The following is a 14,882-nucleotide window of genomic DNA, read 5'->3' on the forward strand; positions in this document are numbered from 1 at the left end:
GAGTCATGGGTGTTTTCTATTTATTTAAGTATTTATAAATATTTATATATTATATATATCGTTGTCTAAGTACCCTCAACACAAGCCTTATTGAGCTTACTGTGGGACTTAGTCAATTTGTGTAATAATGTCCTATAATATTTATTTATTTATTTATTTATTATATATATATATCGTTGTCTAAGTACCCTCAACACACGTCTTATTGAGCTTACTGTGGGGCTTAGTCAATTTGTGTAATAATGTCCTATAATATTTATTTATTTTATTTATTTATTATTACAATACTTCTTGTAGTAACGAAAACAGCTTTAATATTCCATTTAAAATATCAACGTTAAATAAATGTAAGTTGTAAAATTATCCGACATAGAAAAATATCTCATAATTTTTATTATCAACAAGCACAGAGTAGCTCTCGATCATGAGGAACCGCTTGAACGTCGCCGACGACAGCCACCGCCATTCTATTACCTGGAAAAATCAATGCGATTAAATTTCAAGTGGCTTGAAAATTCAATGAAGTATAAAATTATATATATAAAATTCTATTTTTAGGTAGGTTGACACAAATAGGTACATTTTTAAGCCAACCGATAAAATCCTGTAATGTGATAGTAGAAAAATATGATTCCATTTATATAATTATAATAATCGAAAGAAATACAGATTTCCGGGTTATCCAGTGGACAGGTAGCCTTACAGGATAAATCTAATAACCCCTATACTGAAACCCTACCGCGAACACCAAATTTCGCGAATTGCGGGCATCTTTCTGACAGAGCATAATACCCTCGATGGTCACGGTAGGCCCTCTGCAATGTACTAATTGCAATTCTGTCACAGTGACAGAATGGCACAGAAAAGATGTCTTAACTGCGGTTGCTAATATATATAATATAAATAATATGATTTGCTCGTCACGGCTGGTTTTATTATTTGTAAGATTAGTCGCAGGCAGAGTCAATTTGCTTATAAATAACAAAAAAACGCATACATTTGCTGGCCAAGCACTTGGCAGTAGCAAAGACCTCCTGGTCAGTGACAGTGTTTAATAATTTGATGGCTTCGTAGGCGTTGTCGAGGCGTGCGGAGCACGCCGCCTGCAACGCCATACCCTCGGAGATGCTTACACAGTCTTCTTCTTGAAGAGCTATATCCAGTTCTGTAAAACAACAAATGCTTTACCTAATTCTTTAGACTCAGATAACATTATTCCGCGCCGAGATAAAGAGAGAGAGGGTATATAACTATTGCATTTTTATGTGAATTAAAATATTCGTACTTAGCCTCTGCTTTCCAATGCAAATCTGATAGGGAGTTAGTTGTCCTAGCTTCTTCAAGAAGCTCGAAGCAATTAACGCAGCCGAGCATGCGTTACAAGACCGTGTCTTCACAAGGATACCTGTAAACCATTAATTGAAAGTAATAATTCCATGGTAAGAGTCCGTCTAAGCTAAATTTGGGAGTGTCACAATAAACGTCATGTTTTCATAGAAATTTTACATAGTCTATACAGCGTTAGGTTTATAAATTAAGTAACTTAGATAATAATTCACACGTGATGCTTCAGAAGTTGTCAGAAGTTTGGGCAGTTTCTAACTAAGTAATACTAAACTCACCAAGCACTCCCGAATCTGCATAAGATATATTGAAAGCCCTGAACTTCGTGAAGACATCAGTCGAGTCGCGGCGGCTGCGGCATGTAAACTCACCAAACAATCCAGAATTCATATAAATAAGCGTAGCCCCCTAACAGCAGGTGCGGCACATGGTCATCGTCGTGGAACTCAAAATGGAAACTTACCAAACACTCCAGAATCCGCAGAATGCCCTGAACTTCGTGAAGACATCAGTAGCGTAGCCCCCTAACGGCAGCTACGGCACGCGGTCCTAGTCTTGTTAACTCTAAATAGAAACTCACCAAACACTCCCGAATCCGCATAAGATATATTGAAAGCCCTGTATTTCGTGAAGACATCAGTAGCGTAGCCCCCTAACGGTGGTTGCGGCACGCGGTCCTCGTCGTGTTGTCCGCGAGAGTTGTTGCCTGTGCCGCAGGCTGAAGCGATGATGTTGTGCGTCATTAGACAGCTGGAATCAACAATAATCTTAAGCTAACTCTCGAGGTTGTAGGAATTTACAGATGTACAAGTTGCGGAAAGTTTCAAAAAAGTTGAAATAGTTCTGGAACATTTCAAGAAAATTTCATAGAAATTAAAGAAACTTTAATTTCGAAAACGGAAAATTTCGATCCCCATAAAAAAGAAAAGTTTCCGCAACAGGCCTTACCAATCTTAACCACTATATTAAACTAGGTTAAAGTGTCACCCCGGACCGTAGCCGGTCCAAACGTCTCCATGATACTGACAGCGTTGCCCCGTTGAATTGCTAAGGAGATCTGTTGGACCAAGAACGATCCAGAGTGAGCGTTCCATAGGTTAATGTTAGATTCGCTTACGGAATATCGGTGTTTCCACAGCCAGGAACGGCGACAGCGATCCACGTATCAGAGTTCGGGCCCAGATCGTGATACTCGAAGCCACCGCGGGCGAAAGAAGGCGGATAGCATCGCGGGCTCACTGGCAGCTCCTATAACCAGTGAAAACTTGAACCATGAAGTATTTCATCGCTTTTTAAAATGTTTTGTTTTATGTAAAGTTCATCTAAAAAGCTCAATCTGCACCGGTTGCAGTGACAAAGTTTAGAAATGCATAGAAACGTAATATTTTCATAGGAATTTTACATTTATGATTGCGATGGTGGTTGCCAAGTCAGTGCAGAGTTACCATGGTCTAGCACTTGGTAGGATACACGATGTTATACTTCACAGCATCGATAAACTAAACGGAATTACAATCATATGATCCGATACATTTTTGATAAACTTCTTGTAGATAAATTAAACCACGAGGCATTAAAAATTCATATAACTAAGAACCAAGCTTTTAAATGGTGAAGTTTCCAATTCATATTAAAGTGAGAATAAGTAATTAGCAAATTACCTACCGGATTAAAATCAATCTTCCTATTAAATAGCATCATTTCTTCATACGGCATCTGTACGTTGTCAACCGTAGGTTCTTCTGTATCACGGCTCTATAAAGTATTCCATAATTTCATTTGCACTAATTCGTTTTGTGGGATTCATAGGTTTAAGCATATTATAAATTAAATGATATCAAATAATTCACCTAAATAAAAATAAGTATGTTAGGCATCAGTATTGAAAGTATGTAATTAATTAGTAATTACAAAGATATAATAAGCACGATAGCTGAAAAAAGAAGAACCAAAACTGTTACAGAAAAATTAACCTATTGCAAACGAAATTATAGAATACGAATGCACACCTAAATCCCATAACATGAAGTGTACTTAACTTACCCGTTTGTACTCAATCATTTCCGAAAAAGCCATCACCTCATCATGCGGCAAGCCATAGCTGCCAACCGTGCACGTATCAGAGCGCATATTTAACACCGAGAACGCATCTAAGTCAGTCGATGACATGCTGTCAATACGTTCCTTCTCGCAGAAAACGGAGTTGTTTAGTCCGCCGCCCCAGCAAGCTTTCTGGATGAGGTCCATCACGAGAACCTCGGGGTGAATGTTTTGCAAATCCCGTTTGAGCTGGGGTTTGTATGCGTCGATCTCGAATTGGCGGAAGCACGTTCTACCAAATTAACAATAGTTCGATTCTAATTAAGTCAATTATTAATAGGACTGGTTTGACCACCATATCTCATGCATCTAGAATTCTAGATGGGTAGGCAAGCCTATTCAAGCTTCATCAAATGCATGCCAAAAGAGAGGCCTAGGCGGGACGAAGCGCAGGCGGTAGAGCGAATAAACATAATTTTAAATCAGAATCAGGTCATTGAGGATTGGGGTTGAGGTCATCAAGTAACTTATAATCTTATAAACTCAAAACAATGAGCACTCTTTTAAGAAACCTTTTCCTTAGTTAGTTACCATCATAAACGCTATTGTAAAATGTGACATACCTAGCTGCGATATCCAGCAGGTAGTATTTGACATCATGGAACGCGGGGACGGGACATCGGAGGGTGAACGCGACGCTTTGTCGGTCTGAATTGACAGTTATGTAGGAGCCAAGCTGCTGTAGCACTCTAGTCTTACTGTAATTTCAACATTTGTGAACATAGGACAGGTATTTAATTTACTGTAATATTTAAAACTTTTACCCTTTGAACACTGAATAAATGTAAAAAAAATGAATTCGCTATAGATACGAGGTCGATTGTGGACAGGTATTTTTCTATAAAAAAAATAAGCCTAAATTACCATCTGCCCACTAATGCTGCTATTTTTTTTATGTGGCATGTTGAAATTTATTTTAGCTAATTTTAACCGATTGCTCATATCTTTCCTATTCAAGTATATTTATATGCAATTTTCGAATACTTTAACCAATTTGATAATGGCTAGTGCAGTTTATCACAGTTTATTTAGCTGGCTTACCTGAAGGTAGTATAAGAACAGCCAGCAGTGCTTGAACACGTTCGCAGGAAATGGGTAGCTCCGAGCTGGTCGTCACGCTCGAAGCGGGAACCGCTCTGTCGAATAAGGAAAAACCACTACAATATTACCGATTCATAAAAAATATCACATCACTAGCACGGTCAGTACGCAGTACGCACGGTATAGCAACATTAGACTTACAATTAGTTCGTTTTCCCGCGACCTAGGCTACAACCGCGAAAATCGAAGTTCGTCAATTGCGGGCATTTTTCTCTGTCACTCTAACTACGTCTTAGTGAGAGTAAAAGAGAAAGATCCCCGCAATTTGCGAAATTCGGTTTTCGCGGTACGCCCCCTGCGTTGCCACAAATATTTCACAAGTTTATATGTTCACTCACATTAAATTTGATGTGTGTTATAAGTTCACTTGTAATTCCATTTAATTGACGACAAATAATTGATTATTGATCTATTCTAAAAAATATGCCCCGCATTTTGTGGCGATTGGACTTAAGGCGGGTGTGTGGGTGGCGGAAAGCGCTGTTAATTACTTTTTACGAAATAATAAAACAAATTAACAATGCCATTCAGTTTCCTTAAATGTATTTAGCTATACCCCGAAGTTAACGTAGTTTTAAAAAAACACCGTACATAAAAGATCAATGCTCCGCGCCTGCATTTTGTCAAATATGTCACCTTTTTCTATTAACAACGCTGGCTTGCCAGATTATCTCGGTTAGAAAGTCAGATGGAATCACTTCGGTCGAATTAAATTGATGATATGATGATTAAATGAGGTTGTAGTTGTCGTGTAGGAAGCTGTTCAGATAGTCTAATATGCCAATTTACCATACTAATATATCAGCCTCTTCTGCTACGCCACTTGTCCCGGTCCTGAGCTAATCTCATCCAGAAGTGATCCACAATCTTCCGAATATCGTCCACCGGTCAAACAAGCCAACGAACGGACGCCAAGCGCTCCTTTCATCCGAAATTGGATTCCGTTAACATTGTGGTCCTCCAGCTGCCATCACCCTGCTTAGTAACATGCCACGCCCAATTCCATTTTAGTTTTGTAATGACTATTTTACCTGATAAAGTATGGTGCAAGCTGCCATCTGTGCCCCAAAAGGCCTCGCCGACACAAGCTGGATTCCGTTCATAAGCGTACACCGGCCTATCTCCAATGGGCCGTAATCTGGTTTCATGCCGCATGCCCCTAAACTTGCCTGACGAACGCGACTAGTTGAAAATGATCGTAAATTGGAAAATTGTTGGGAAACAAGACGTAGTTTATTCATTGTGATTCTGTGTCAATGTCAATGTGAAAGAATAATTGTTTATAATGTGTGCGGATAAGTTTTTAACTTATCGATACCTCAAATATATTGCACACGGTACTTGTGTCGTATTAGCTTGCGCGGTATTCGTGAATTTCCACATTTCCACTCAGACTGGAGTTCATGTTGTCCTTGGTACAATGGTGTCCTCCGGGAGGATGTTTGAGAGGCGTGCGCGGAGCTGAAGCCAACACTGGCCTACAGCGAGCTGCAAAACTTTATAGACACATTATGAATGAATTTATTTTATAAAATGGTTGTGCAATTTTGCGGTTGAATGACCATGTTCTTAATTATTGCTGGGCAGCGTCCAAATAACCAACGAGAAAGGGGGAAGGAAACGATGTAAATTCGATGGAGATTTAGGGTTCGTTATCGCGTAGGTATGTAACAAGTGCAACCCTGGGGTTGCATGCTTCCATGGGCTATGGCTTTTAGTTATATCTCGCATCGAATGATGTTTCAAAATAATAGTATGATGGATCTTAATCTCTATGACTAAAACACAGTAAAATATATTTCTTTTTTTTTAGTTATGCCCCACTAAAAGAGACTTGAAGAAGTTGAAGGTATAGGGTCCATAATTCGACGCGAGACGTATAATTACGTCTATTTTTACTTCTTATGGATATACATATCTATTAGGTAGGTACTATTAATACGTTAATCCGTAGGTATTTGCTTTTCCTGTAAGAATAAGAGGGCAACAACAAGTTAATACCTTTACGATATTTGAGTATGTTATCTCAACCTTGCCATTGCCTGATTATACATTATGTCAGTCGGGGTTACAGTATGTAGCGCGGATTCAATCGGTACACAAGTAGTTTTTGACCGACTTAAAAATATATTCTCAACTCGGCGAAACTCTTTTTATTATTATATATGATCACCGATCACTTCATGATCACTTGGCGATGGCTATTAGGTACATAGAACCGAAACCGAAAGTTCGGTTGTTCTATCAGTTTCGGCCAAAGGTTTGGAAAAACTACGGTCCGACTTTATCGAAAATACAGTTTTATTAGAAAGGTGACCGCAACCTTCGGCCGAAACATGATTTTTATGCCGAGACCTGCCGAAACCGAAAATTCGGTTAGACACGAAACAAACCGATTTCGAAAATTCTTTTATTGTATTTTAGTCACTTGTGCAACGTGTTTCGGAGAACCTATGTCTCAATTTTTAAACACTCAGCGCAGAGAAATAACCGGTTGAGGGTTAGGGCTGGACTGGCTAGGATTGCAGGGCAACCCCCCCGAGGGTTGCCCACCTTGTCGTGGTGGAGGGGCTTAGTAGCCGTGGCTTGGTCTCCCACGGTGAAGCGAAGAGGCAACCAGGGCCGGCCTGTTTGAGGTGCTGGCTGGCCCGAGGAGGACGCCCCAAGTGGGCTTGGTAAGCCCGCTTGTGACGCGTTGTAGGTGGACCGTCGAGGAAGAGGAGTGTCGGTATTGGGGTGAGCCGTTGTCCCTATCCTCGACGGCCGAGGTGGGATCGCAGGGGAAGAGGCGTGATGGTATTACGATGCGCCACTCTCCCTATCCCCTGCGACCTTGGCGGGGCCATTCCGCTGTAGTGGCGTTGGTGGGGCTGCAGAGGAAGAGGAGTGTCGGTGTTACGGTGTTCTCCCCGTCCTCTGCAGCCGAGTTGTGGTTTGCGGCAGAACCATGGACCTCATCTGCTGCCGGGCGCTGGGGTGTTTTCTGGCGCCCGTGGCCTCCTTGTGGCGGGCTCGGGGGGGTCCGCTACACTGCAGGACGGAGGCCGAGGAGGAAGGCGCGTCGAACCATCTGGCGCGCCTCGCGTGAAGGGCCTTCGGGCATTCGCGAAGGAGCCGCTCGCGGGCGGCTGCCGCCGGTGGGGTCGCGGATGAGTACGCAAGCGTTCCTGTAACCCCACCAATAAGGCAGCGAGGTTGCATATGGGGGGTTTTTAGTGGGTATACCGTGGGCCTCATTAGCCTAGACGGGAGTCCCACATAACCACTCGGGTCACCCCCCGCACCCGGGTGGTATGCGGAATGCATTTTCCCCCCTAGAAAAAAAAAAGCATTGCAGGGCACGACTGCCTATTTGATCATCCAACGATAAACAAACTGAACTTATTACTGTGTCCACTACACTGCTACATACAGAATTGATGTGCCTAGGTATGTAATCTTCTTTTTCTTTCTCATTCCCTCATCTGAGGATAATAAGATCAAGTGAACTGCACTGTACAAACTGCCACAAACAAAATTGAGACAGCAAAATAGAAATAAGCACACATATAAAATGTAATAATTAATAAAAAATGAAATAAAAGAACCTTCACGTGTTTTCTTGTGCATAGTAGGTTCTGCCATCTTGTGGGCTTCATCGGAACAATAAACATCACATTTACGCCTCGCGCCAAAACTCTGACGGCTCCTGTGCTGCCTCCTACAGTTCATGCATGCTCCCTATAGCCATGACTCATGTCTTAAAGTGGTCACATATGTATTTATTAATTTATTAAAATTACAGTGGTATTCTTAAAAAATAGTCGTAGCCCCATAAAACCCAACAATGAGACTGTGGGGTCGGGTCGTCAGTCTCTAGTTAGGTATGCAACTAAAAGTAACTTATAGTAGGTAATGAATGATATCTAAATACAGCCTCTATTACCAAGACGTTAAAAAACATGTTCAGATAATTTTGAGCACTTTGACCACTCCGATATATCTGATGGCGGCTGTACACAATCCATAGATCGTACGGAAAATTATCTATACAGCTTCTGAGCGAATATTGATAAATAGCAATCAAATTCAGTGGCAAACAGCCTATCACTTTTATGGTATACAATCTCGGTTTATCCCCGTACCTATTATTGTTAGGTATGAGTCATAAACGACGTTCTTAATATAGGTTGTGTGCCCATGTGATGGCGGATTTCGGGACAAGGAAATTGAAATGTTATTATTTTTTGACGACCGGTTTAGCCTAGTGGGTAGTGACCCTGCCTACGAAGCTTATGGTCCCGGGTTCAAATCCTGGTAAGGGCATGTATTTGTGTGATGAACATGGATATTTGTTCCTGAGTCATGGGTGTTTTCTATGTATTTAAGTATTTATATATTATATATATCGTTGTCTAAGTACCCTCACCACAAGCCTTATTGAGCTTACTGTGGGACTTAGTCAATTTGTGTAATAATGTCCTATAATATTTATTTATTTATTTATTTATTTATATTATGTTTTTCTTAAACATACTTGACATTAACGCATACATTTGTATGCGTTAATGTCACGAAATGAAGACATGAAGTTGCTCATTTCCCTATGGCTCCTTACATTACTTCTTGATCTAGGCCAAGAAGTAAAGTAGGGAGTTATTATGAAACTTACATTATTGTCCGCTGCTCTAACTTTTTAAATTTGCTCACAAAGAAGTTTTTGGCATAAATTAACATTTTTGGTACAAGCTTTTATCGCTGACTGTGCTTTTCTTTCCACGGACAACTAATATTCATCGAGACAATTCTAACAAACCCAGACACAATTAGTTTGCGTTGTTTTATCACAGACTTCCGATGACCACCTTCTGTCTCCATCATCAGATCAGCTCCATGTCATCATAATACTGCATTGTCATCCGATTTACATATGTAAGTATGCATAATTTCATCTCAATCGAAAAGTGGATCAAATTTAGCTTCCAAGATTTCGCCCACAGTAACTAACAGAGCTAGTTAAATAATAGTTATTTGTACAACAAGAGAACAAAGTTTGATATGTCTTCGAGTGCTTGTTTTGAGTCCCGTGCAAGCGAAAGATTCTATAATAGATTCACGAGCGTAGCGAGTGAATCTAATTGAGAATCTTGAGCGTAGAAAGGGACTCATAAGCGCACGAGATGTAAATAACTTTGATCTCGTGTAGTACACAACATTTTTCACGTCAGTCAGCCATCAAAAAATACAACCTGAAAAAATGTAATCCAGACGGACGTATCACTATCTCACTCATGTTTTCTGAAGGTATTCTAACAATTAACTATAATTACCGCAATAAAACAAAACCAAAGAAATTACAATAAAATAATATGAAAATAATGAATTAACGAACATCAATTGACAGTTCAATCGACAACTTTTTTTTGTAAAAAAAAACTTTGTAAGATCCGGTCCGAATTGCGGATACTACTATTTGTCAACTATAATAGAGATCGTTAAAAGTAGTTAAATAGAATTATTTACTGCGTAACAATTGCGTAAATTTGTATAAGTTCATTGTTTTGATTCTATAATAAAATACGTAAAATATGGTGTTTTTATTAAATTTTAAACTTTTATTTCATTAATTAATTATTACGAATGAAGACTCGTAGGGTGTTTTGGAACGATGCGGTCTGACTTATTTCGGGGGTCTATTATAAACCGTCAGTATACCGTTGAATTACGTATGCACTTTTTTGTCTCTTTCTTTTTGCTAATGACGTGAAAGGGATAAAGACAATAGAATCCAAATATTTCGAACTTGTATTAGGCCCCGCACGTTGAAATGACATTCGAATAAAAAGGTCACTTGAATGTTATTTTGTCTCACTCGGTGAGCAAAATGCGATTTTGCTCACTGTTTTTAAGCAGAAAATTACCCTTGTTCGAGCTGCTGACGTGAAAAAGCTATTGTAATATTATTAATATTGTTGTGAAAATCGAACGAAATGAAACAAAAGCAACTCTGATTTATTTAATAATGATTTAAATTTCTTTGGAGGTAGTTAATTAGTAGGTACTAGTATTAGAACGGTGGGAGTTTGTTACTACATTTTAATCAAATTGTAAGTTAATGGCAAACATCTAGAACTAGGCTATCTATTAGTCTAGTCTAAGGATCTCTTTGAAGGCTCCGTGCGGCACGCATTGACTATTAGCAAATTAGCAGTTAAGAAAAGACTATCATTGTCACAAATTATGCGTTGATGATAATTGTTTTTTATTAGACATTGTCTTCGTTTATTAACGTTTGCCATGGTATAGGTTTGAAGTACTTGTGTACGGTTACCATCAAATAAATAGTGAAAGCCAAAGTGGTCAAAGATATTTCGGAACACATTTATATGGTAACAAAGGATGTTATGATTTATTTGGCCACTTTGGCCGTAGCTGTAAGTATGTCTTTAATGCTGATTGTAAGTAAAGGTACTATATATTTTAATCACATACTTAGAAAATAAATTATTTTTAACAACTTAGGAAATAATGGGGAGGCAGAAATTAGTTTCGGAGTACCTACAGCAATAAGGATAAGTTAGTAGGAAAATTAGTACTTACTTCTAATTTATTCCATAAAATTTAAATTATACAATTTAACAACTAAACAAAAAAATCATTACACTATGTCAAAACTTACGATCTAAAACGCATGTATAAAAGACAAAAAAAAACAAACAAAGACACTAAAACTAACTCTTAAAAAAAGCAATGAATTAATATACTGCCCTACCTTATAATATCAACCCCACCCGACCCAAGTGCCGAAGATACTTGCGGAATTGCCGCGCTGGATGGCAAGTGATATTTGTTGGACTAAATAGGAGCCTGAACGGGCATCGCATCATGTAAACGCCGCCCCAAGTCCCTAACCAATTGTTTTGCCTCCGAAAACCACGGCCGGCGGCCAAGCGGTTTCCACCGCAACCGGAACAAAATCGTACGCTGGTTCCAGGTTGGCATATTTCAATATTTTCAATCGTTTGAGCCTGGCGGCATTTTCGCGGCTGCGCCTGCCAACCTGCTAGCCGGAGCACTTACTTACTTCTAATTATGTATCCCGATTTTGAAGGATGGTTAAAAGGGTAACTAAAATTAAATCAGTAAAAATTATTTTAACAAAGTGTGTCCTAGGACATTGCTGTTGTGTGGTTACCGTACGATTTTGCAAAGGCTCTTCCAGACGTTGGGTTACCAGCGATTTTGTTAATAGTAAAAAATCTTCAAAACTTTTAATGTGCTGTTCGAATTTATAGTTAGGAGCCCCTGATGTTGATTGTTGACGCCCCAAATTGGCGGAAAAATCTAATTATAAGAGATAATCTGGATCAACAACTAATGTTCTGTAAAAAAAGTTATGTGAAAACAATAGGTACCAAAATACATATAAGTAAACACATAATTCATAAAACACAATATTATAAAAAAGCTAACCTAAGGTGCCGTTGGCAGCGGGCAGGGCCCAAGCTACTGGTGGTCAGGGTCGCAGAGAGCAGAGGAACCGAATGTTTCATTCATACCTACTTAATATTTTATTACAACTTCTTATATAAACCATCACGTTGTTTAAGGAATAATCCACCTAAAGGATAGCGTCTCTGCAGCGACTTTGCGTGTGTAATCGCATAATGTCAATGATTATCACTCAGACAACTTCGACGAAACTAAACCCAAGCACAAATACAATTCTCGATCATCTACTTGTAAACCTTAATACCCATTCAAACATTATAAACGCCGAGTTTCACGCCGGGTGGCATTTAAAACGAACACACCCGCCGTTGTAGCTTCAGAAACATTTCATCGCCCAGCGCTGCAGGTTTCAAGATGGACAAGTTGAAATTTGAAGAAGGCTCCGAATACCCTAAAGAACTTGACAACAATGATCGTCTGGGGCACTTCAGACAACGCTTCTACATACAGAAAGGCGTCATATACATGTGTGGTAACTCACTCGGTCTAGCCTCTAAAGATGCAGAAGAAACTCTTCAAATTGCTTTAGAGAAATGGAAAGAAGAAAGTATTAAGATATGGAACGTGGACGACAGCAAGTATTTTTTGTATTCCAATTATTTGGCAAAGCTTATGGCTCCTTTGATTGGTGTTCATGAAGATGAAATAGCTGTGACTGGATCTACAACAATATCAATACATCAAACTATAAGTACCTTTTATAAACCAACGAAAAATCGATTTAAAATACTAGTGGATAATTTAAATTTCCCAACTGATCGCTACGCCGTCGACAGCCAAGTGCGATTAAAAGGTTTTGACCCTTCACAAGCAGTTAAGGTCATAAAAAGTCAAGATGGAAAGTTTCTGGACGAAGAAAAAATCATCGAAGCAATGTCAGATGATGTAGCTGTTATTCTTCTTCCAACAGTTCTTTACAGAAGTGCACAAATTCTAGACATGAAGAAAGTAACAGATGCTGCGAAAGAGCGTGGTATAATCATCGGTTGGGACTTATGCCATGCTATAGGCTCTATTGAAATGGATATAGGATCTCTAGACTGTGACTTCGCCGTATGGTGTACCTATAAATACTTAAATGGAGGGCCGGGATCCACAGCAGCTTTATACATTAATAGAAAGCATTTTAAGAAATTGCCAGGTTTGGCTGGATGGTATGGGAACAAGCCCGAAACTCAGTTTTTGCTACGACAGGAATTTGAGCATAATCAGGACGGGAGTGGATGGCAGATTGGTTCTCCGTCTATATTGTCAATGGCTCCAATCGAAGGTGCATTGAAGATGTTTCACGAAGCCGGTATGTCTAACATTCGTATGAAATCTCTACGCTTAACTTCCTACTTGATGTTTTTGATTGAAAAGAAGCTTAGTTGTTTCGGGTTTTCTATCGGGAATCTTAGGGAATATTCCAGACGTGGAGGTCATGTTTGCTTGGAACACGAGGAAGCGTATAGGATCAGCATGGCATTGAAATCGCAAGGAGTTTTGCCAGATTTTCGGGATCCGAATGTGATCCGCTTGGCGCCTATAGCCTTCTACACTAGTTATGTAGAAGTATACGATATGGTAGATATTTTGATAGACATCATGGAAAGAGAAGTGTATAAGAAGTTTAGTTCGAAGAGGAATTTTGTTGTTTAAAAATATCTAGGTAGGTATATATATATATGTACATTTTAAATATTATATATGTATATTTTAATTAAAAATATACATCGAATTCTAAATCGGAATAACGTCATAGCAATTGTATGTAGGTATTAAATTAAACCAGAGGTTTATTTGTAATTATAATTAAAAACAAGTACCTACAATAACAAAACTTATAATAAACTACTACTAAAATAAACTATGAACTAAAAAAAACTAGGGCTGGCTCATTCCTGTCTGTATCTTTAGGTATTTAAAAAAAGGTAAACAAAATCTACCCTCAAATGGCTCCTTAACGCAGCTGAGGGTACATGAAAACATTACATGATCAAATAATGTAGGTTTAAAGTCAGGTCGTTCAGTGACAGATTCAGCCGGTTTTGTATTTAGTTGGTTAACCAATAAATATTAAAACTACCCGAAAATTTACAAATTGTTTGTTTACCTTTTTTTAAATACCTAAAGATACAGACTAAAATAATAGCCATAGCTATTCGGCATGGGAATGTGGCCAGCCTTATGGGCACCCTTCCGCAGGGGTCAGATCTAGGGGACCTAAGACCTTAGGTGAGTTTAAGTTTGATATTAAATTATTGTATTTAATAATATTTTGTTATTTTTTTCTATTTATTTCTAGTAAATACCTAAGTAAAACCCCAAACTAACAATTAAGTACTTAGATTTACCCAGGCACAGCAGATTTACTCGCCTCAAACCTTTTTTTCTTCATTATATTATAAGCAAGGGTAAAAATTGGACGGTTAGAACTGTAAATAAATGATAGCGAAAACGTTATATGTAAGCCAAGGGCGCCAGCTGATGGGCTAGGGGGGGGGGGGGGGGGGTTACTTTATATGGCCGATGGCAAGGGGGGGGGGCATACAATTAAGGGAAGGTAGCAGAGTTCTGGCACTAAAATATTATTATTTCATATATTATAATTTTACTTACATAACGATACATTTTTTTATGTCCGTTGATTTTAAGAGTGTATGCCTGAGTTTAAATAAAAGAACATTAAATATTAACCATAATAATAATGCAGTAGTAGATGAGGTTGACTCGTTTCATTTTCTCGGAATCACAGTTGACAAGCACCTGAATTGGAACGCACACATTGACAAAATCTGCATTGACAAAACTAGGTAGTTTTGTATTTGCACTCAAAAGGCTAAGAGACACTGTGTCCCTTGAAG

At 38.9% G+C, this 14,882-nt stretch overlaps 2 protein-coding genes across 2 annotated transcripts; one reads left to right on the forward strand and one right to left on the reverse strand.

Annotated features, from left to right (window-relative positions):
- Window positions 1–253: 253 nt before the first annotated feature.
- LOC133527262 (cytochrome b-c1 complex subunit 2, mitochondrial-like) lies at window positions 254–6,333 on the reverse strand. The gene is made up of 9 exons (XM_061864199.1): window positions 5,577–6,333; window positions 4,486–4,580; window positions 4,008–4,142; window positions 3,388–3,676; window positions 2,462–2,592; window positions 1,925–2,094; window positions 1,286–1,405; window positions 998–1,165; window positions 254–474 (listed from the first exon to the last, which is right to left on the reverse strand). The coding sequence occupies exons 1-9, from the start codon at window positions 5,784–5,786 to the stop codon at window positions 398–400; spliced, it is 1,395 nt and encodes a 464-aa protein (XP_061720183.1). The 5' UTR covers window positions 5,787–6,333; the 3' UTR covers window positions 254–397.
- Window positions 6,334–12,332: 5,999 nt separating this feature from the next.
- On the forward strand, window positions 12,333–14,312 carry LOC133527254 (kynureninase-like). The gene has a single exon (XM_061864192.1). It carries the CDS (start codon window positions 12,391–12,393, stop codon window positions 13,675–13,677), a length of 1,287 nt encoding a protein of 428 aa, XP_061720176.1. The 5' UTR covers window positions 12,333–12,390; the 3' UTR covers window positions 13,678–14,312.
- Window positions 14,313–14,882: the final 570 nt, after the last annotated feature.

Source organism: Cydia pomonella, chromosome 17 (assembly GCF_033807575.1).
Source record: "Cydia pomonella isolate Wapato2018A chromosome 17, ilCydPomo1, whole genome shotgun sequence".
NCBI classification, from domain to species: domain Eukaryota; kingdom Metazoa; phylum Arthropoda; class Insecta; order Lepidoptera; family Tortricidae; genus Cydia; species Cydia pomonella.